This window comes from Hemicordylus capensis, chromosome 15 (genome assembly GCF_027244095.1).
Source record: "Hemicordylus capensis ecotype Gifberg chromosome 15, rHemCap1.1.pri, whole genome shotgun sequence".
Classification (NCBI taxonomy): domain Eukaryota; kingdom Metazoa; phylum Chordata; class Lepidosauria; order Squamata; family Cordylidae; genus Hemicordylus; species Hemicordylus capensis.
In genome coordinates, this window is record NC_069671.1 from 13,829,530 (window position 1) to 13,845,510 (window position 15,981).

General features: G+C 46.8%; 1 protein-coding gene across 3 annotated transcripts; it reads left to right on the plus strand.

Annotated features, from left to right (window-relative positions):
- The first annotated feature begins 17 nt into the window (after positions 1-17).
- Positions 18-14,526, plus strand: MORN3 (MORN repeat containing 3). 3 transcript variants are annotated; one of them, XM_053280185.1, is made up of 8 exons: positions 18-160; positions 3,068-3,327; positions 5,287-5,346; positions 8,264-8,419; positions 9,819-9,976; positions 10,275-10,434; positions 11,367-11,551; positions 13,945-14,526. In XM_053280185.1, exons 3-8 carry the CDS (start codon positions 5,310-5,312, stop codon positions 14,041-14,043), a joined length of 795 nt encoding a protein of 264 aa, XP_053136160.1. In that variant the 5' UTR covers positions 18-160; positions 3,068-3,327; positions 5,287-5,309; the 3' UTR covers positions 14,044-14,526. The 3 variants fall into 3 exon arrangements, with proteins under 3 accessions (XP_053136160.1, XP_053136161.1, XP_053136162.1); XM_053280186.1 differs by lacking the exon at positions 18-160 and adding an exon at positions 2,205-2,310; XM_053280187.1 differs by lacking the exons at positions 18-160; positions 3,068-3,327; positions 5,287-5,346 and adding an exon at positions 6,834-6,962.
- Positions 14,527-15,981: the final 1,455 nt, after the last annotated feature.

Genomic DNA, 15,981 nt, shown 5'->3' on the forward strand with positions numbered 1-15,981 from the left:
CTTTTTTGCTAATTAAAAAAAAAATCTTTAATTTATTAAACCCTTTCCTTGTTGGGAGGTTTGCAGAGGACCCCGGTTGCAACCTCCCTCCATTCGTTTAAGGCAAACCCTGCAGCCCGGATGAGGTTCAGCTAACTCTCCCTGCAGTTTGACGACCCAGGTACTGTCCCCACCCCGCTTACCCCCCAACATATGCATTGCATATATTCATATAGGTGCCTGGTTAAAGAGAGATCAGGGAGCCTAACTGCGCACGCGCGCCCTCCTGCTCTTGCCATGGCTTCCTGCTTCCCTATTGGGCGAAGCGACAGCCTTACCCGCCACTCTTCCCCGCCCACAAAGCGCTCTCCCAGTTAACCCTTTGTCGGCGGAATTTAGTGCCTCGCCCTAGGCATTGCACACTGCCTTGCGTCCTTAGGTGCTTCAGTCCCTGCTAAGCTTCTGCATAAGAACAGCCCTGCTGGATCAGGCCCAAGGAAGCCCATCTAGTCCAGCGTCCTGTTTCCCAAAGTGGCCCACCAGATGCCTCGGAGAAGCCCACAGGCAGGGGGTGAGGGCCTGCCCTCTCTCCTACTGCTACTCCCCTGCAACATGTATTGAGAGGCATCGTGCCTCTGAGGCTGGAGGTGGCCCACAGCCACCAGACTAGTAGCCATTGAAAGACCTGTCCTCCATGAATTTGTCTAAGCTCCTTTTAAAGCCATCCAAATTAGTGGCCATCACCACACCCCATGGCAGAGAATTCCACCGTTTGATTATGTGCTGTGTGAAAAAGCACTTCCTCTGGTCGGTCCTAAATTTCCTGACCTTCGATTCCATGGGATGACCCGGTTCTAATGTTATGAGAGAGGGAGAAAAAAATTCTCTCTGTCCACTCTCTTTACTCCATGCGTTATTTTAGACATCTCGGTCCTGTCTCCCCATAGTTGCCCTCAGTAGTAGTGACACATAGGGTCACCTCAACAGCATAGTTGTGATGATGTCATCCACACCAGTTCAAGATGGTGGATGCGTAAAAGTTTGAGGTGCCAGTGGGCTAGCTGGTGGACTGCCTAACCAATTTGAACCAAATGTGCTGCAGCTGTAGGGACACATAGGGACACCTCGATGGCATAGTTTGTGATGGTGTCATCCACCCTGATTCAAGATGGCGGACACATACATGTTTGAGGCACAAGTGGGCTAGCTTGTGGACCAATTTGAACCAATTTTGGTACAGTTGTAGTGAGTGACACATAGGGACATCTCAGTGGTATAGTCTCTAATGCTCTCATCCCCCTCAATTCAAGATGGCGGACACATCAACATTTGAGGCACACTTGGGCTAACATGAACCACCTGAATGATTTGAACCAAATTTGGTACAGTTGTAAGGACATATAGGGACACCTCAAATGCATAGTTTCTGATGACATCATCCACCCCAGTTCAAGATGAAAGACACATTTACATTTGAGGTGCAAGTGGGCTAACTTGTGAACTGCCTAACCCACCTGGACCAAATTTAGTCCAGTTGTAGGGATAGTGAAAGGAAAGTAGGTAGATTAGTTCTTACTAGAAGGACTTGTTTAAAAATCAAATGGGTGGTTATTATTTGTGGACACCAGGTGGCAGTGCTACATACATTTTGATACCTTTTATTTTGAACCTGTTTGCAGAAAATGAATGTGTGTCTACCTATATATGCATCCATCTATCCAGTTTCAAACACTTTGTCACACTCCAGTGTGACCAACAAACACAACCCACAGTTGGTCTGGGCAAGTAGGGTCCAGCTTGATCCTTAATAATAGGAAAGTAAGATCATAGGAAGCTGCCATATGCTGAATCAGACCCTTGGTCCATCTAGCTCAGTATTGCCTACACTGACTGGCAGTGGCTTCTCCAAGGCTGCAGACAGGAGTTTCTCTCATCCCTATTTGGAAATGCTGCCAGGGAGGGAACTTGGAACCTTCTGCACGCAAACAAGAAGGTGTTCTTCCCAGAGTGGCCTCATCCCCTTAGAGGAATATCTTACAGTGCTCACGCACAGTCTCCCATCCAAATGCAAACCAGGGAGGACCCCGCTTAGCAAAGGGGACAATTCATGCTTGCTGCCACAAGACCAGCTCTGCTCTCCTCCTTCCAAATCAATCCAAATCAGGTCTGCAATGGTTAAACAGGCACAATCAGGTGGATTACTTTACTTATTTTCATCTTTGAAGTGTTAGAGGAGGGTCTGCAAAACAACTCACCAAACTCCAACGTGAAGAGGGACAGGGCACATCAATGGCACATGGACATTTTCCTTCAGGTGCGAAAACTGTCAAGGTACAGCATCTGAGTAGTCTTTGCTCATTCTTTTTACAAAATCTTCCTTGATTAAAGTTCACCAACCAAGCAATTCTCCAAAGCTTCTTTGTATCAACATAGGAAGCTGCCATATACTGAGTCAGACCCTTGGTCCATCTCGCTCAGTATTGTCTACACAGACTGGCAGCGGCTCCTTCAAGGTTGCTATCACGGGCTAAAAAGTGTGTTTTTAAAAATAACCCAATATAGGACAAAAATTGCATTTCCAGAGTCAATGAATAAATTAAGACATCCCATGCACAGACACTTCTCATATTAAAAGATGGACTTAAAAGGCATAGATCTTCTATGCAATCTCTTGCTGAGTTTCCAGCTCTGAGAAGATGGACTAGAAGACCGCTAAGGGTCCTCCTTCCAACTCTAACATTGTCTTATTCCACATATTTAATAAACTGAGACTACCAAAGATGGGTTGAGGGTCCCCTTTGATGTGGGGCAAGAGTTTTTCCAAGACAAAGAGTTCCCAAAGTCTCACCCTGTGAGCTTTTATATTCATCAAAACATGTTTAAAATCTCACCATTCCACATAAAGCACACCGCCCAGAGCTTCTAGATGGGGCGATTTATAAATGTCATAACAATAATAGAGAAATAAATAAATAAATAAATAATAAAGTGTGCCCAAAATGCCTCACACCATCCACCAAATTACCACTCCTAACGCAGATTGGTCATGCAACGTAACGTACGTTGCTTTGTGTTGCTGTTTATCTAGGACAGATTAGCAGCTTTTTCTTTCTTTCTTCGGATGGACACGATCAACTTCCATGAGTCAAACAATCCTGAGGAGGGCAGGACGCCCTCCGAGTCGGCCTCCAGACTAGACTTGCTCTGTTGCACCGGCTTGCCCGTGTTGCTATGGCTACCTCCACGGATGTGGCCAGGGCCAACATTGCAGCGGCCACCTCGTTTGCATCTCAGCTGAGTGGCTACACTTCCAGCACAACTGCGCAGCTCTGCAAGCCTGGCTCTGAGGTGGGTGTCCCCAACCACGTGGTCTTACCAGAGGGGGAGCTTAAAGTGATTTAGGAGCACGGATTGTCTGCCAAGGGCGTTATGATTATGCTTGCCATTTATGTATATACTGCTTTTCCAGCAAGACGTTCTCAAAGCGGAGCCCACAGGGCTGGCCCATCCAGTAGGCAAACTAGGTGGACGCCTAGGGCACCGTGCGGGAGCCTGGGTCACCCATCATTGGAGCAAGTGGGTGGGTGACAGAGTGGGTGCATCCCAGCCACCCACCCACCCAACCGTCACTTGCTCTTCTCACTGCCTTCGCCCACTGCTCCTGCCACGGCTGGTTGCTTCTGGGCAGCAGGCCTGCCACAGCGTGTTATAATCACGTGGCCGTCTCACGTGGCGGCCTCACTATCATGTCTTGTGGCAGTACCGGTGGCCCAGAGGAGGCAGGCGCGAATGGCGGGTGGAGGGGGTGAGGAGGGCAAGTGATGGAGATTACCCACCTGCCCTCCCAGAGCTGCCTGGCAGCACGGAAGAGGTCGGGGCATCAAAACCAAGCTTCACCGGCAGCATCACCAATCCTCAGGCAGGCCCTGGGTTCACAGAGTAAAAGGAGGAGTGGGTTCTGGAAAGAAACAGGGTAGACACGGAAGGAACACTTCTGAGAGATCGATCCGCTGCAAAGGTGTTCCTGGAGGGACGGATTGAGAATATTAAGGGGGCCCCTCCAGGCCACAGACAATCTATGGACTCCTTCCTTCTTCACTAGACAAGTCCCAAAGTTGCCTCTTTGGACGTGGTAGCTTTTGGTGACGAGATGAGGGTAACCCCTAACACCTGCTCACTGAGCAAAGAGACACCTTTTAAAGGGCTGATTCTCTTACATTGAGCAGGGGGAGAGCAACTGGCCCTCTCCAGCCCCAGCACAGCACCCCTCCAGTGGAGGTTGCTGGTGTCTGCCTTATGTTTCTTTTTAGATTGTCAGCCCTTTGGGGACAGGGGACCATTTTGTTTATGTATTATTTATTCTTCTTTGTAAATCGCCTTTGTGAACTTTGGTTGAAGAGTGGTCTATAGATATCTGTCATTGTCATCGTCGTAGTAGTAAGTGGTGATGGAGGAGGAGGAGGAGGAGGAGGAGGAGGAGGAGAAGGGCTGGATCTCAGCATTTGACTTCATAGTCTTAGAGGTGTTCCGTGCCCTGCCACCCAATTAAAGACATCCAGGTCTATCAAATTTGTTTGAATTGATGTCATCAATTAAATGTTCACATCACCCCTGCTAACTTGGCAAAGAGGCACCTTATAATGTGGTGATTCTCTTTTATTTAGCAGGGGGAGAGTAACTGGCCCTATCCACCCTCAGCACAGGACCTCCAGTGACGGTTGCTGGTGTCTGTCTTGTGTTTCTTTTTAGATTGCGAGCCCTTTCGGGACAGGGAGCCATCTCATTTGTTTGTTATTTCTCTGTGTAAACCGCCCTGAGCTATTTTTGGAAGGGCGGTATAGAAATTGAATTAATAATCATGATCATAATCATGAAAAAATGTGTCCTAAAGACTGTCCCTTCTTATGTTCTGGAGATAGCCACGTCAGTCAGCTCAGCATGGTGTAGTGGTTAGAGTGCTGGACTAGGACTGGGGAGACCCGAGTTCAAATCCCCATTCAGCCATTGAGCCTTGCTGGGTGACTCTGGGCCAGTCACTTCTCTCTCCGCCTAACCTACTTCACAGGGTTGTTGGGAGGAGAAACTTAAGTATGTAGTACACCGCTCTGGGCTCCTCGGAGGAAGAGCAAAATTTAAAATGCAATAAACAAACAAACAAACATCCTTATCTCAGTATCATGTAGTACACATTGACACGTCGTAGATCATGATCAGCATATCCCATGACACCTTCTACAAATTGGCATTGGTTTTTAACAACATTTCATCATAGCAGCAAACCTTCTGTCTCCATCTTCTCTCTTATAGTCTACATCCAGCAATACAAGTCTATGGAGGTCTTCTGGTGCTGGATTACTCCAACCATGGGTGAGTTTTTAAAGCATATTCACTGCGCGACAGAGCACCTGATTTGCATGCAGAAGGCCCCAGGTTCAATCCCTGTCATCTCCAGTTAAAAGGTTCTCTGGCAGCTGCACAGAGGAAGATGCTGAAGAGCTGCTGCCAGTCAGAGTTGGAGATACTGGGCAAGATGAACCAGTGCTTGACTCAGTAGAAAGCAACTTCTGATTCAGTATAAGGAACTTCCTATGTTCTGCGGGGGCCATTAGTGAAGGGTAATATGTGCAAGCGTGCGGGCTGTCTTGTGGTAGCAAGCATGACTTGTCCCCTTAGCTAAGCAGGGTCTGCCCTGGTTGCAGATGAATTCCCATTCATATGTGTGAGCACTGTACATCTCTGAGCACTGTAAGATCTTTCCCTTTGGGGATGGAGTCACTCTGGGAAGAGCAGAAGGTTCCAAGTTCCCTCCAAGATAGGGCTGAGAGAGATTCCTGTCCGCAACCTCAGAGAAGCCGCTGCCCGTCTGTGAAGGCAATGCTGAGCTAGATGGACCAAGGGTCTGACTCAGTATATGGCAGCTTCCTATGTTCCTTAGTCCAGATTTCCCTGTCAGTCTGCTCAGTGCCAGAAGAGACTTGGGGAAGATGGTTAAGAGATTATAGAATTTAAGGATGGGAAAGGACCTTAGAGGTCTTCTATTCTAGCCCCCTCCTCACTGCAGGCTACAAACCTAAGCACGTTGACTTGCAAGTAACTCCCACTGTGCTCACAGGGCTTACTCCCAGGTAAGGAGAAACAGGATTGAATTTATAAGGCTGCAGTTCTAGGCATGCTTACCTGGGGGGAAAAGACCCATCAAACACAATGAACTTACTCCTGAGTAACGATGCCTAGAACAGCCTTGCTTGGCTGCAATCCATAGCACGCTTACCAGGAAGGAAGCCCCATGAGACTCAATGAGGCTTACTCCTGAGTACACATGTTTAGGAACTGCACGGAAAGCAGAGGTTCCCAACCATAAAGATAAAGGTAAAGTTGTGCCATCGAGTCGCTGTTGATACTCCTGGCGCCCACAGAGCCCTTTTGGTAGAATACAGGAGGGGTTTACCATTGCCTCCTCCCGCGCAGGATGAGATGATGCCTTTCAGCATCTTCCTATATCGCTGCTGCCCAACATGTGTTTCCCATCGTCTGGGAAACGTCCCAGCGGAGATTTGAACCAGCAACCTCTGGCTTGCTAGTCAAGTTACTTCCCTGCTGCCAGAAAGTGTTGGATTACCACTCCCATCACCCCCTTTCACCATGGAAGGGCATTCTGGCAGCACATGATGGGATTTGTAGTCCAACAAGGACTGGGGACCAAAGGTTGAGAACCTCTGTGTTGAAGTACACCCATAAAAGGAGCAATGGAATAAAGCAGATCTCCCAGGTGATTGGTGTCTCACAATAGGGACATCCTGTCGTGGTGACCTCAGGAGGCCTGTGCAGTGGGCCGCTTCCTGCTGGGGGGCAATCCTGCTCAAGAAACACACACAGATGCACTCTCCTGGGGAAAGGGATGAATGGGACAGACCACAGGATTGCCTCGAGGGGTATTTCCAGCCACAATCTGGCCACAGGAACAGAAAAGAGGCACTCTTAAGGTACTTTCTCCATGTGTCCTCATGGATCCTTAACACCGCGCCATCTAGAATAATAAAGTTGCTTTTTGGTGTCTCATATGCTTTTTATTGTTTTAACTGATTTTAATATCTTTGATGTGGTTTTTAAGGAGTTTGATTGTCTTTTCATTTTTGTAAACCACCTTGGGATTTATTTATTTTATGACAGGCGGTTTAGCAATTGACCGACAGCATAAAAGAAAATAAACACGCACAAACCCAAATGTTTGCCTGTGAAAACTCCTTCTGCACCCTGTCCAACCAGCTGCTTCTCTATTGTGCTCCAGCAGTCTTGATTTCCTTAGTCTGTTTTTCAGTGGCTGATGTTTTATAGGATGTAGGTGGTTGCATGTCTGTGCCTTAATATGAATTGTATTACATTTGCCAGTATAAAGGAAAAGTTGTGCCATCGAGTCGGTGTCGACTCCTGGAGACCACAGAGCCCTGTGGTTGTCTTTGGTAGAATACAGGAGGGGTTGACCATTGCCATCTCCCGTGCAGTATGAAATGATGATGCCTTTCAGCATCTTCCTATATTGCTGCTGCCTGATATAGGTGTTCCCCATAGCCTGGGGAACATACCAGCAGAGATTCGAACCAGCAACCTCTGGCTCCTGTGCTTAATTTACAAGAAGCCCAGCCCTTAGAGCAACACCTGGGCGAGATGATAAAACACGGCTCATAAAAAGAGCAATCTTCCCGCTGAACTTGCTGCTGCAGCAGCAAAAAAACCCACCTTCTAAAAACCCTAACCCTGCTAATTGAGCAAAGAGGCCCCTTTTTAAAGTCGGGATTCTCTTTACTGAGCAGGGGGAGAGCAACTGGCCCTCTCCGTCCTCAGCACAGCATCCCTCCAGTGGCTGTTGCTGGTGTCTCTCTTAAGTTTCTTTCTTTTTTAGATTGTGAGCCCTTTGGGGACAGGGAGCCATTTTATTTATATCTAAGTAATTTGGGAACTTTGGATGAAAAGCGGCATCTAAATAAGTTGCCAGTGTGGTGTAGTGGCTAGAGTGCCAGACTAGGACCGGGGAGACCCGAGTTCAAATCCCCATTCAGCCCTGATCCTTGCTGGGTGACTCCGGGCCAGTCACTCCTCTCTCCACCTAACCTACTTCACAGGGTTGTTGTGAGGAGAAACCTAAGTATGTAGTACAGCGCTCGGGGCTCCTTGGAGGAAGAGCGGGATATAAAATGTAAAAAATAAATAAACAAATATTTGTCATTTTCCTAATTGCATTTTGGACATATCTCTGTTTTCTTTTTTGCCTCTTTTCTCCTTGCAGACAAGGACAGCATGCCTATCGTGAAGTATCCCCGGACAGTTGACCCTCTTTGGTACGAATGGGATCGGAAGGCCCAGAAAAGTGGGTTAAGGCACACCATTTATGCCGTGAATGGGGATCACTACACCGGAGAATGGCTGGACAACCTGAAACATGGTAATAAATAAATAATAATAATAATAGTATTGATGATAAAATTCAGCCATCCCAGGTCCTTGGGAAGGACTCGATGTCTGGATGGAACAAACCGGTCAATGACACCTGTCTGACTGTGTAAACAAGAAATAATAATAATAATAATAATAATAGCAGTCTGGAGCGAGAGATGAGGGATGAAGACCAGTGTGCCCTCTAACAGGGATTCCCAGACGTTGTCGAGTCTCGTGTCGACTACAACTCGCAGAATCCCGAAGCCAAAGCCATTGCAGTTGGGGATTCTGGGAGTTGTAGTTAACATCTGGGAATGCCTGTTAGAGGTAACACTGATGAAGACCCCTGTCCAGGCCTGCTCAACTTAGGCCTCCCCAGCTGTTTTTGAACTACAATTCCCATAATCCCCAGCCACAGTGGCCAATAGCCAGGGATTATGGAAACTGTAGGCCAACATCTGCAGGAGGGCCAAAGCTGAGCAGTCCTGCCCATCTAATTGCAAGACAGAGGAGTGGATCACACACCAGGGGGCTCAGGTCCCCCAATGAATGACTCAGAGCCCTGAATCTCATCAGCCACCTATTCTATTCTATTCTATTCTATTCAGAATTTCTTCTAAAAATTAAAAAAAATTAAACCTTTCCTCCAGCATATGCTGGTGTAAAAAGTAGTGCATTTCAGCTAATTTCAATGGCAGGATTGTTCATGCAAAATTTGGTATCTGTAGGCCAGACCTGCTCAACTCCCCCCACCCACTGCTGTTTTTGGACTACAATTCCCATAATCCCCAGCCACGGTGGCCAATAGCCAGGGATTATGGGAGTTGTAGGCCAATATCTGCAGGAGGGCCAAAGTTGAGCCGCCCTGCTGTAGGCAATCAGGAAGTATGATATTCAGAGTTTATTTAGAAAAAAGAAAGCCAATGACATTATTTAAATTCCCACCCAGCAAATCCCAGCATTAAAAAAATTAGTGCATTCAGCTAATTTTAGAGGCAGGCTTATTCATGCAAAATTTGGCATCTGTAGGTCATCAGGAAGCATGGCTTTAGTTTGCACAAACAAGCAAACCAACCAATTCTTCAACATATATCATAGATTCCCATGTTTCTCGCAGCCCAGTAGCTGCTTTGTCCCAGCAAGCAGTTTGGAAGCTGCAGCGTCAAGAAACGAGTGGCAGGAATAAACACTGACATTCTTATGGGCAACAACAGACAGATGTCCTATTTGTTTTATGTTCTAGAGATGGAAGTTTGGGGCGGGGTACAAATTGAAACCGACTCGACAGCACACTTTACCTTAACAAATATATAATATAATATAATATAATATAATATAATATAATATAATATAATATAATATAATATAATATAATATAATATAACTGTTCCCACGTTTTGCACCAGGCAAAGGCACACAGACCTGGAAGAAGACGGGAGCCATATACAGCGGTGAATGGAAATTTGGGAGAAGGGATGGATACGGGACATACAGCATACCTGACCCTGTCACCAAGGAGTATAAGAAAGTGTATTCAGGCTGGTGGAAAAATGACAAAAAGTGTGTAAGTCTTGCTTTTTCAGACGTCCCCATGAAAGTGTAAGTGGTGCCGACTGACTGATCAGGAATCAATAGAGAATCAGCCAGTTGGACAGAGTGCAAAAAGAATTTTCATGGGCAAAGGGTTGTTTCCCCATTCCTCATCAGTTTTAGATGCGGTGGAACAAGACTTCTTCTAAACATGTGCAGAGTTCCCTTCCAGTACCCACAGGCAGCCCACACTTTCAAATCAAGCCATTTCAAAACATTTGAGAACTCTCAGAGGAACTGCGCAGAAAAGTTAAATCATTTTGTACTTTCAGGGCTTTGGCATCAAGTTTTACTCGGATAGTGAGTATTACGAAGGAGAGTGGAATGGCGGGAAGAGAAACGGCTGGGGAAGGATGTACTACAAGGACGGGTCCATCTTTGAAGGCCAGTGGTCAGAAGACAAGCCGGGCGGCCAAGGAATGTTCCGTCTAAGTAGGTGCCAATCTTTGCAGTCAGTGTGGGCTCAGGCAAATAATGTCAATACCCAAAGTGTCCCCTCGTCCTCCCCTCGTTGGCCGAGAACCAGAACAGGGCACATTCAGATGTGGAAGTTCTCACTACTCAGGTAGACTGCTCCTGCTCAGAAGGTTCTGTGCAAAACAAAAAACAAAAAACCCAGCTAGTTTTTTATATGTAATTTGGGCTAGTTAATTATAAAAAGCCCAATGCTGCATAACCCAAATGATTTTTTAAAGAAACACATACTAGCTGGGTTTTCCATTTTGCTAAAATGAGCCAAGGGGGATGTATTCTTGTTTCTCTAGGTCTACAAGTTTCATACATGCTCTGCTGCTGGATGTATCCAGGCCCCTCATTTTGCAAGGCAGCGAGCGGGCAGAGAGCATTTCTTCCATTAGGATCATGATGAACTGACTGTCCAGGATCAACTCGCTGATGAGGGGGAGAAGGCCAGAGCTGCAGATGGCACAGGGGTGGCAGGGGAGCTAGATGGACCAATGTTCTGACTTGGTAGAAGGCAGCTTCCTATGTTCCTATCTGGAGACCCAAGTTTGAGACTCCCAGGCCTAAATTGCAAAATTCCACCCAAACCCTTTAAAACTGGTTTCCTATAAAGCAGCTGGCCTTTTTCGGACGAGAATTCCAATGTGATGGAATCAGAGGAGTTGTACATTAACAAGTCCCAGTCCTAAAGTTCTAGGGTGCAATGCCAGATATAGCCCATAACATCCACAAGCCCTCATGTCAATCTGATGGAAGAACCTTTTTCCGAGAGCATTCACAACTTGACTCCACATGGAGGCCAATTGAAGTGTGGCAGAACGGATGATCTGATGATGCGTCACAGTAATGATGACGGAAGTCGGCTCCTGACTGTATGCTAAAAAACGATGGTTTCATTGCAGAAAATGAAAACCGGTATGAAGGTTGCTGGAAGGACGGGAAGAAACACGGGCCCGGGAAATTCTTCTATCTGGATACAGGGCAGCTGTACGAGGGATTCTGGGTGGCAGATGTCCCCAAGTGTGGAACCATGATTGACTTGGGCCGTGATGAAGCCCCCACGCCCACTCAGTATCCAATCCCAAAGGTAACATGTGGGTTCGAATGGAAGAACTGAGACATGACATTTGTGGCGGGGAACTCTACGGAGGCACCTTTTACCGTGGTCATTCTCTTTATTTAGCAGGGGGAGAGTAACTGGCCAATCCACCCCCAGCACAGGACCTCCAAGTGACTGTTGCTGGTGTCTGTCTTACGCTTGTTTTTAGATTTTGAGCCCTTTGGGGACAGGGAGCCATCTTATTCATTTATTGTTTCTCTTTGTAAACCGCCCTGAGCTGTTTTTGGAAGGGCGGTGTAGAAATCAAAATAATAATAATAATATCCTATCCCGTTTGGGACTAGCACACGGTCACTTCCCCCTCCTTCTTCCTTGAGTTTTGCCAACAGGCGGCCATTTCTGGGGAGTGTGTACGTGGCTCAGTGCCCAGCTGGTAGAGTCGCCATGTCCCCCGGAATTCTGGGTTTCACCCAGATTTTAAGCATCTCACCCAGATTGCTTAGCCAACCCAGAGTCTCCCAGATTTTTCTTTCTTTTTAAAAAGCTAAGCTCTAGCCCTTGTAGAAGCGGAGTTATAGAGCAAAACGTGCAGCCCCTATTCTGTTCAAAAATTATTTTCAAGCCAATTTACATAATATGCAAATTAGGCACCCAGATTTGGAAAGCCAGAATAGGGCAACACTACAGGCTGGGCAGAGCCACCAAATGGCACAGCGGGAAATGACTTGACTAGCAAGCCGGAGGTTGCCGGTTCAAATCCCCGCTGAGATGTTTCCCAGACTATGGGAACACCTCTAGCGGGCAGCAGCGATACAAGAAGGTATTGAAAGGCATCATCTCATGCTGCATGGGAGGAGGCAATGGTCAACCCCTCCTGTATTCTACCAAAGAAAAACACAGGGCTCTGTGGGGGGCAGGAGTTGACACCGACTCGACGGCACACTTTACCTTACGGGCTGGGCACTCCTACCCAACTGCTGGTCATGAGAACCTGAGCATCTGAGAGGTGCCCCAACATTTTGAGGCACATGCTGTGGAGGCTGATGTTAGAGTCAAATGCTTGTATTTTCTTGGCGTACATTTTGCCAAACTACAGTGGCTGTGGCCAGAAATGCTGGTCGGGTCCCAGCTTCCCAGAGAACCAGGATGCCTTGTATTCACACTCACGCTCTCCTCCGCTGGCCTTTTCCTTTCCATTCCTTCGAATGGTTCAACAGCCTGCTGCTTGCATATTTCTTGATAAGTTTGCAATCAAGTGCAGCCGGCGGGGGGAGAGGAGGATGTATAAATAATAAATAAACCTTAATTGGTTGCTATGGGCAAGAGGAGAAGTGCTCTGAGTCTAATTGCAGAGGAACAATCTAGGATGGCTGGAGGAAGCGAACTCCAGATATTTGCCTTACAAGGGCTTGTTTACACCATAAACTTTTCTCCAAGTTATTATCCAGAGAAAAAGTGTGGTTTGCTCCTTCTTCCCTCCGCATTGGGATTTTTGCAGGGGGCGGGGGCCGTTTCCTTCTGGAGAAGATGGTTGGAGACCGGGGAGGGGAGGGTGTTTAAGATATGTTGCTTATTGACAGATGTGTAATTGGGATCCAGGATTCGCTGGGGAGTACCCAGTTCTGCAGAGTTGCTGAAACGAAGTTGGCAAGACCTGTCAGCAACCTGGATGGGAGAGCTCTGGTCCCAATAAAGAGCAGGATCATACCTGTTTTTCAAGCACATATAAACACAAAGCACAGGAAAAAATGAGCAGAAGCCAGCACACAGCACATATGAGCCATCCCAAAGCAACACTCACTTTAGCATCTTAAAAGCTGCTTCTGGTAAGCAGAAATGACTTGGCAAACTCATGTCCCAGCTCCCAAGTTGAAACATTTCTTTTTGGAACACACTTTACTTAAAGGCCCATCTTTTTAGCCTGGCTTTTAACAATATCTAGTTTTAATTTTACACTGGTTGATAGATAGCTAGATAGATTTATTTGTATATATATTTAAATTTTAGTTGTTTTATTACATGTTTTTTATTTTAATGTAAATCACCCTAAGCCACTTTAGGAAGGGCAGTATATAGGCCAAATGAATCAATCAATCAATCAAATCAATTTCCCCTCAGGCCAAAGCCCTAACAGATTTTATCTGGGAAGGCCAAATCGATTCCAGACTCCTGGGAACAGCTTAATGGTTCATTTGCTGGATCTGTCTGCACTCTAGGGAAAGAGCCACATTGCATAACAGAAGGGAACCAGCAGGCATCAGCCACACGGATATTCTTGGTTCTGCCCGGAAGCAGAAAGCCAAAACACAATCCTAGGCTGGTTCTCAGGATCCTAAACAAAGTCAGAGGAGCGCCAGCCTGCCATAGGTTGGAACATCACTTAACGATTCTCAATCGCTCTCATATATTTTCCCTTTCAGGTCGAACTGGCAGACCCAGATGGTGTGTTGGAAGAAGCTGTCACAGTGCTCGAGAACGCTGAGGAATTAAGCTGTCAGCCTAGCAAAGAAAAATGCTAAATTACACCCCTTTTCAGTCTAAGAAAGTGGTTCTGAACCTGGAGGGGTGGGGGTGGGGGTGGCCAGATGTTGCTGAACTACGACTCCCAGCATCCCCTTGGCCATTGTGGCTGGTGATGGTGGGGATTGTGGCCCAACAGATGGGGACTCAAGGTTGAGAACCCCGCCGGCAAACAGGATGAGCAGTCACTGTATTCAGTAACCATTCCCAAGCATAGATCTGGTCTCATCGAGCTTTTGGCCTGTCCCTTCTCTTATTTTGCTCACTGGTGTAGCAGCTGAGGTGGCAATGGAGGAAGGAGAAACACCCTAACTCATGATCAATACAGGAGCCTCAACTCCTCTTTATAAGCGACCATCCGTCCTCAAAGTGGGGTTACTTATTCCTCCCTTATCCATCGACATCCACTACCAAGCCCAGTACCTGGATTCCCAAGGATCTCCCCTTGTGCCTCACTCTCTCCAATAAAAACATTTATAATCCTCAAAAGGAGGTTTATAATCCTTGCAAATACAAGCTGGGGGGGGGGGGGAAGCAGTCCCACTGGATACATCTGTAAAGGTAGTGTGCTGTCGAGTTGGTGTTGACTCCTGGCGCCCACAGAGCCCTGTGGTTGTCTTTGGTAGAATACAGGAGGGGTATACCATTGCCTCCTCCCGCACAGGATGAGATGATGCCTTTCAGCACCTTCCTAGATCGCTGCTGCCTGATATAGGCGTTTCCCATATTCTGGGAAACACACCAGAGGGGATTCGAACTGGCAACCTCTGGTTTGCTAAGTCAAGTCATTTCACCGCTGCACCGTTAGGTAGCTGGACACATCTGTAGTGCTGTACAAAAGATCATCCAAATCAGGCAACCACTGAAACAAAATCTGCAGAGCCAAATTCATGAAAGGGTAGGTCAATCAACAGCCATGGGTCAGGAGGGCTAGATGGAACCTCCATGTTTCAAGGCACTACACCTCCGATTACTAGTCGCTAGGAGGGCCAAGGGCGGGGGAAGGCGATTGCCTTAATATGCTGCTAAGTTCTGGGCCAGATGTCACCGATCAGCAAGTGACAATTGCCGATCAGCAGATCCGAAACACGGTGGAAGGAAGCGGTTTAGTGGCAGGAAATGCTTGCTCTTAAATGCCAAGCTGAGCTGCCGAAACCCTCGTTTCAGAAATATCTGGCACAAGGAGACATTTTGCCAGAGTGGGGAAATCTGTTTCCCCAAACTATACAGATTATAGATTATAGCAACCAGATCTGATTATTAGCAACCAGATCTGATTATAGCAACCAGATTATTATTATTATTATTTATTATCTGGCAAAGCCTAGGAAACTATCCCCGGACCCATGGAAAGTACCCTATTCAGTAAGTAAGTAAGTAAGGCTTCTCTAGTGTTCAAGTATCACTTGCCGTCCAATATATTAGACAGGATGATGGAGAATGCAAGGAAACATTAAAAGAAGGGGGGGGGGGGGAGACTGACATTAAAATGTATTTAAAAGTTGAGCTGAATGCTTTCAGAGTTGTATAATAGGTAAGATGTGGCATGCGGAGTTGTGCCTTGAAGAGAACAAGGAACAAGCGATTCTGATGTCATAATTCTGATGCCTCGCCCTTGGCAGGAATGAAGTGTGCATTTCAACCAAGGAGATCACAAAATGGTCAATTTCACTGCTGGCAGGGGTGGGGGGGAGGGAACGAATTACAGGGAATTAAAAGTACTCAGGGGTTGTAGAAGGCTCACATTCACATAGAAACAAGTTGGGTGTGAATTTCTTGTTATCCTTAACATGACTTTTTCTTTCCCAATAGTCCAAACTGAAATGGTAAGCTCCTTGGGGCAGAGATCTTTCCCCCTTTTGGAGCTGGTATGATTCTGGCTTGCACTTCAGACACAGTGCCGAAGCACCATTTGGCACTATGAGAAGTCTTGAAGG

Coding starts and splice junctions, on each gene's coding strand:
- MORN3 (XM_053280185.1), top strand. CDS start 5,310: ATGGAGGTCTTCTGGTGCTGGATTACTCCAACCATGG. Junction 8,420..9,818: donor GCTGGACAACCTGAAACATG/GTAATAAATAAA, acceptor GTTTTGCACCAG/GCAAAGGCACACAGACCTGG. Junction 10,435..11,366: donor CCAAGGAATGTTCCGTCTAA/GTAGGTGCCAAT, acceptor GTTTCATTGCAG/AAAATGAAAACCGGTATGAA.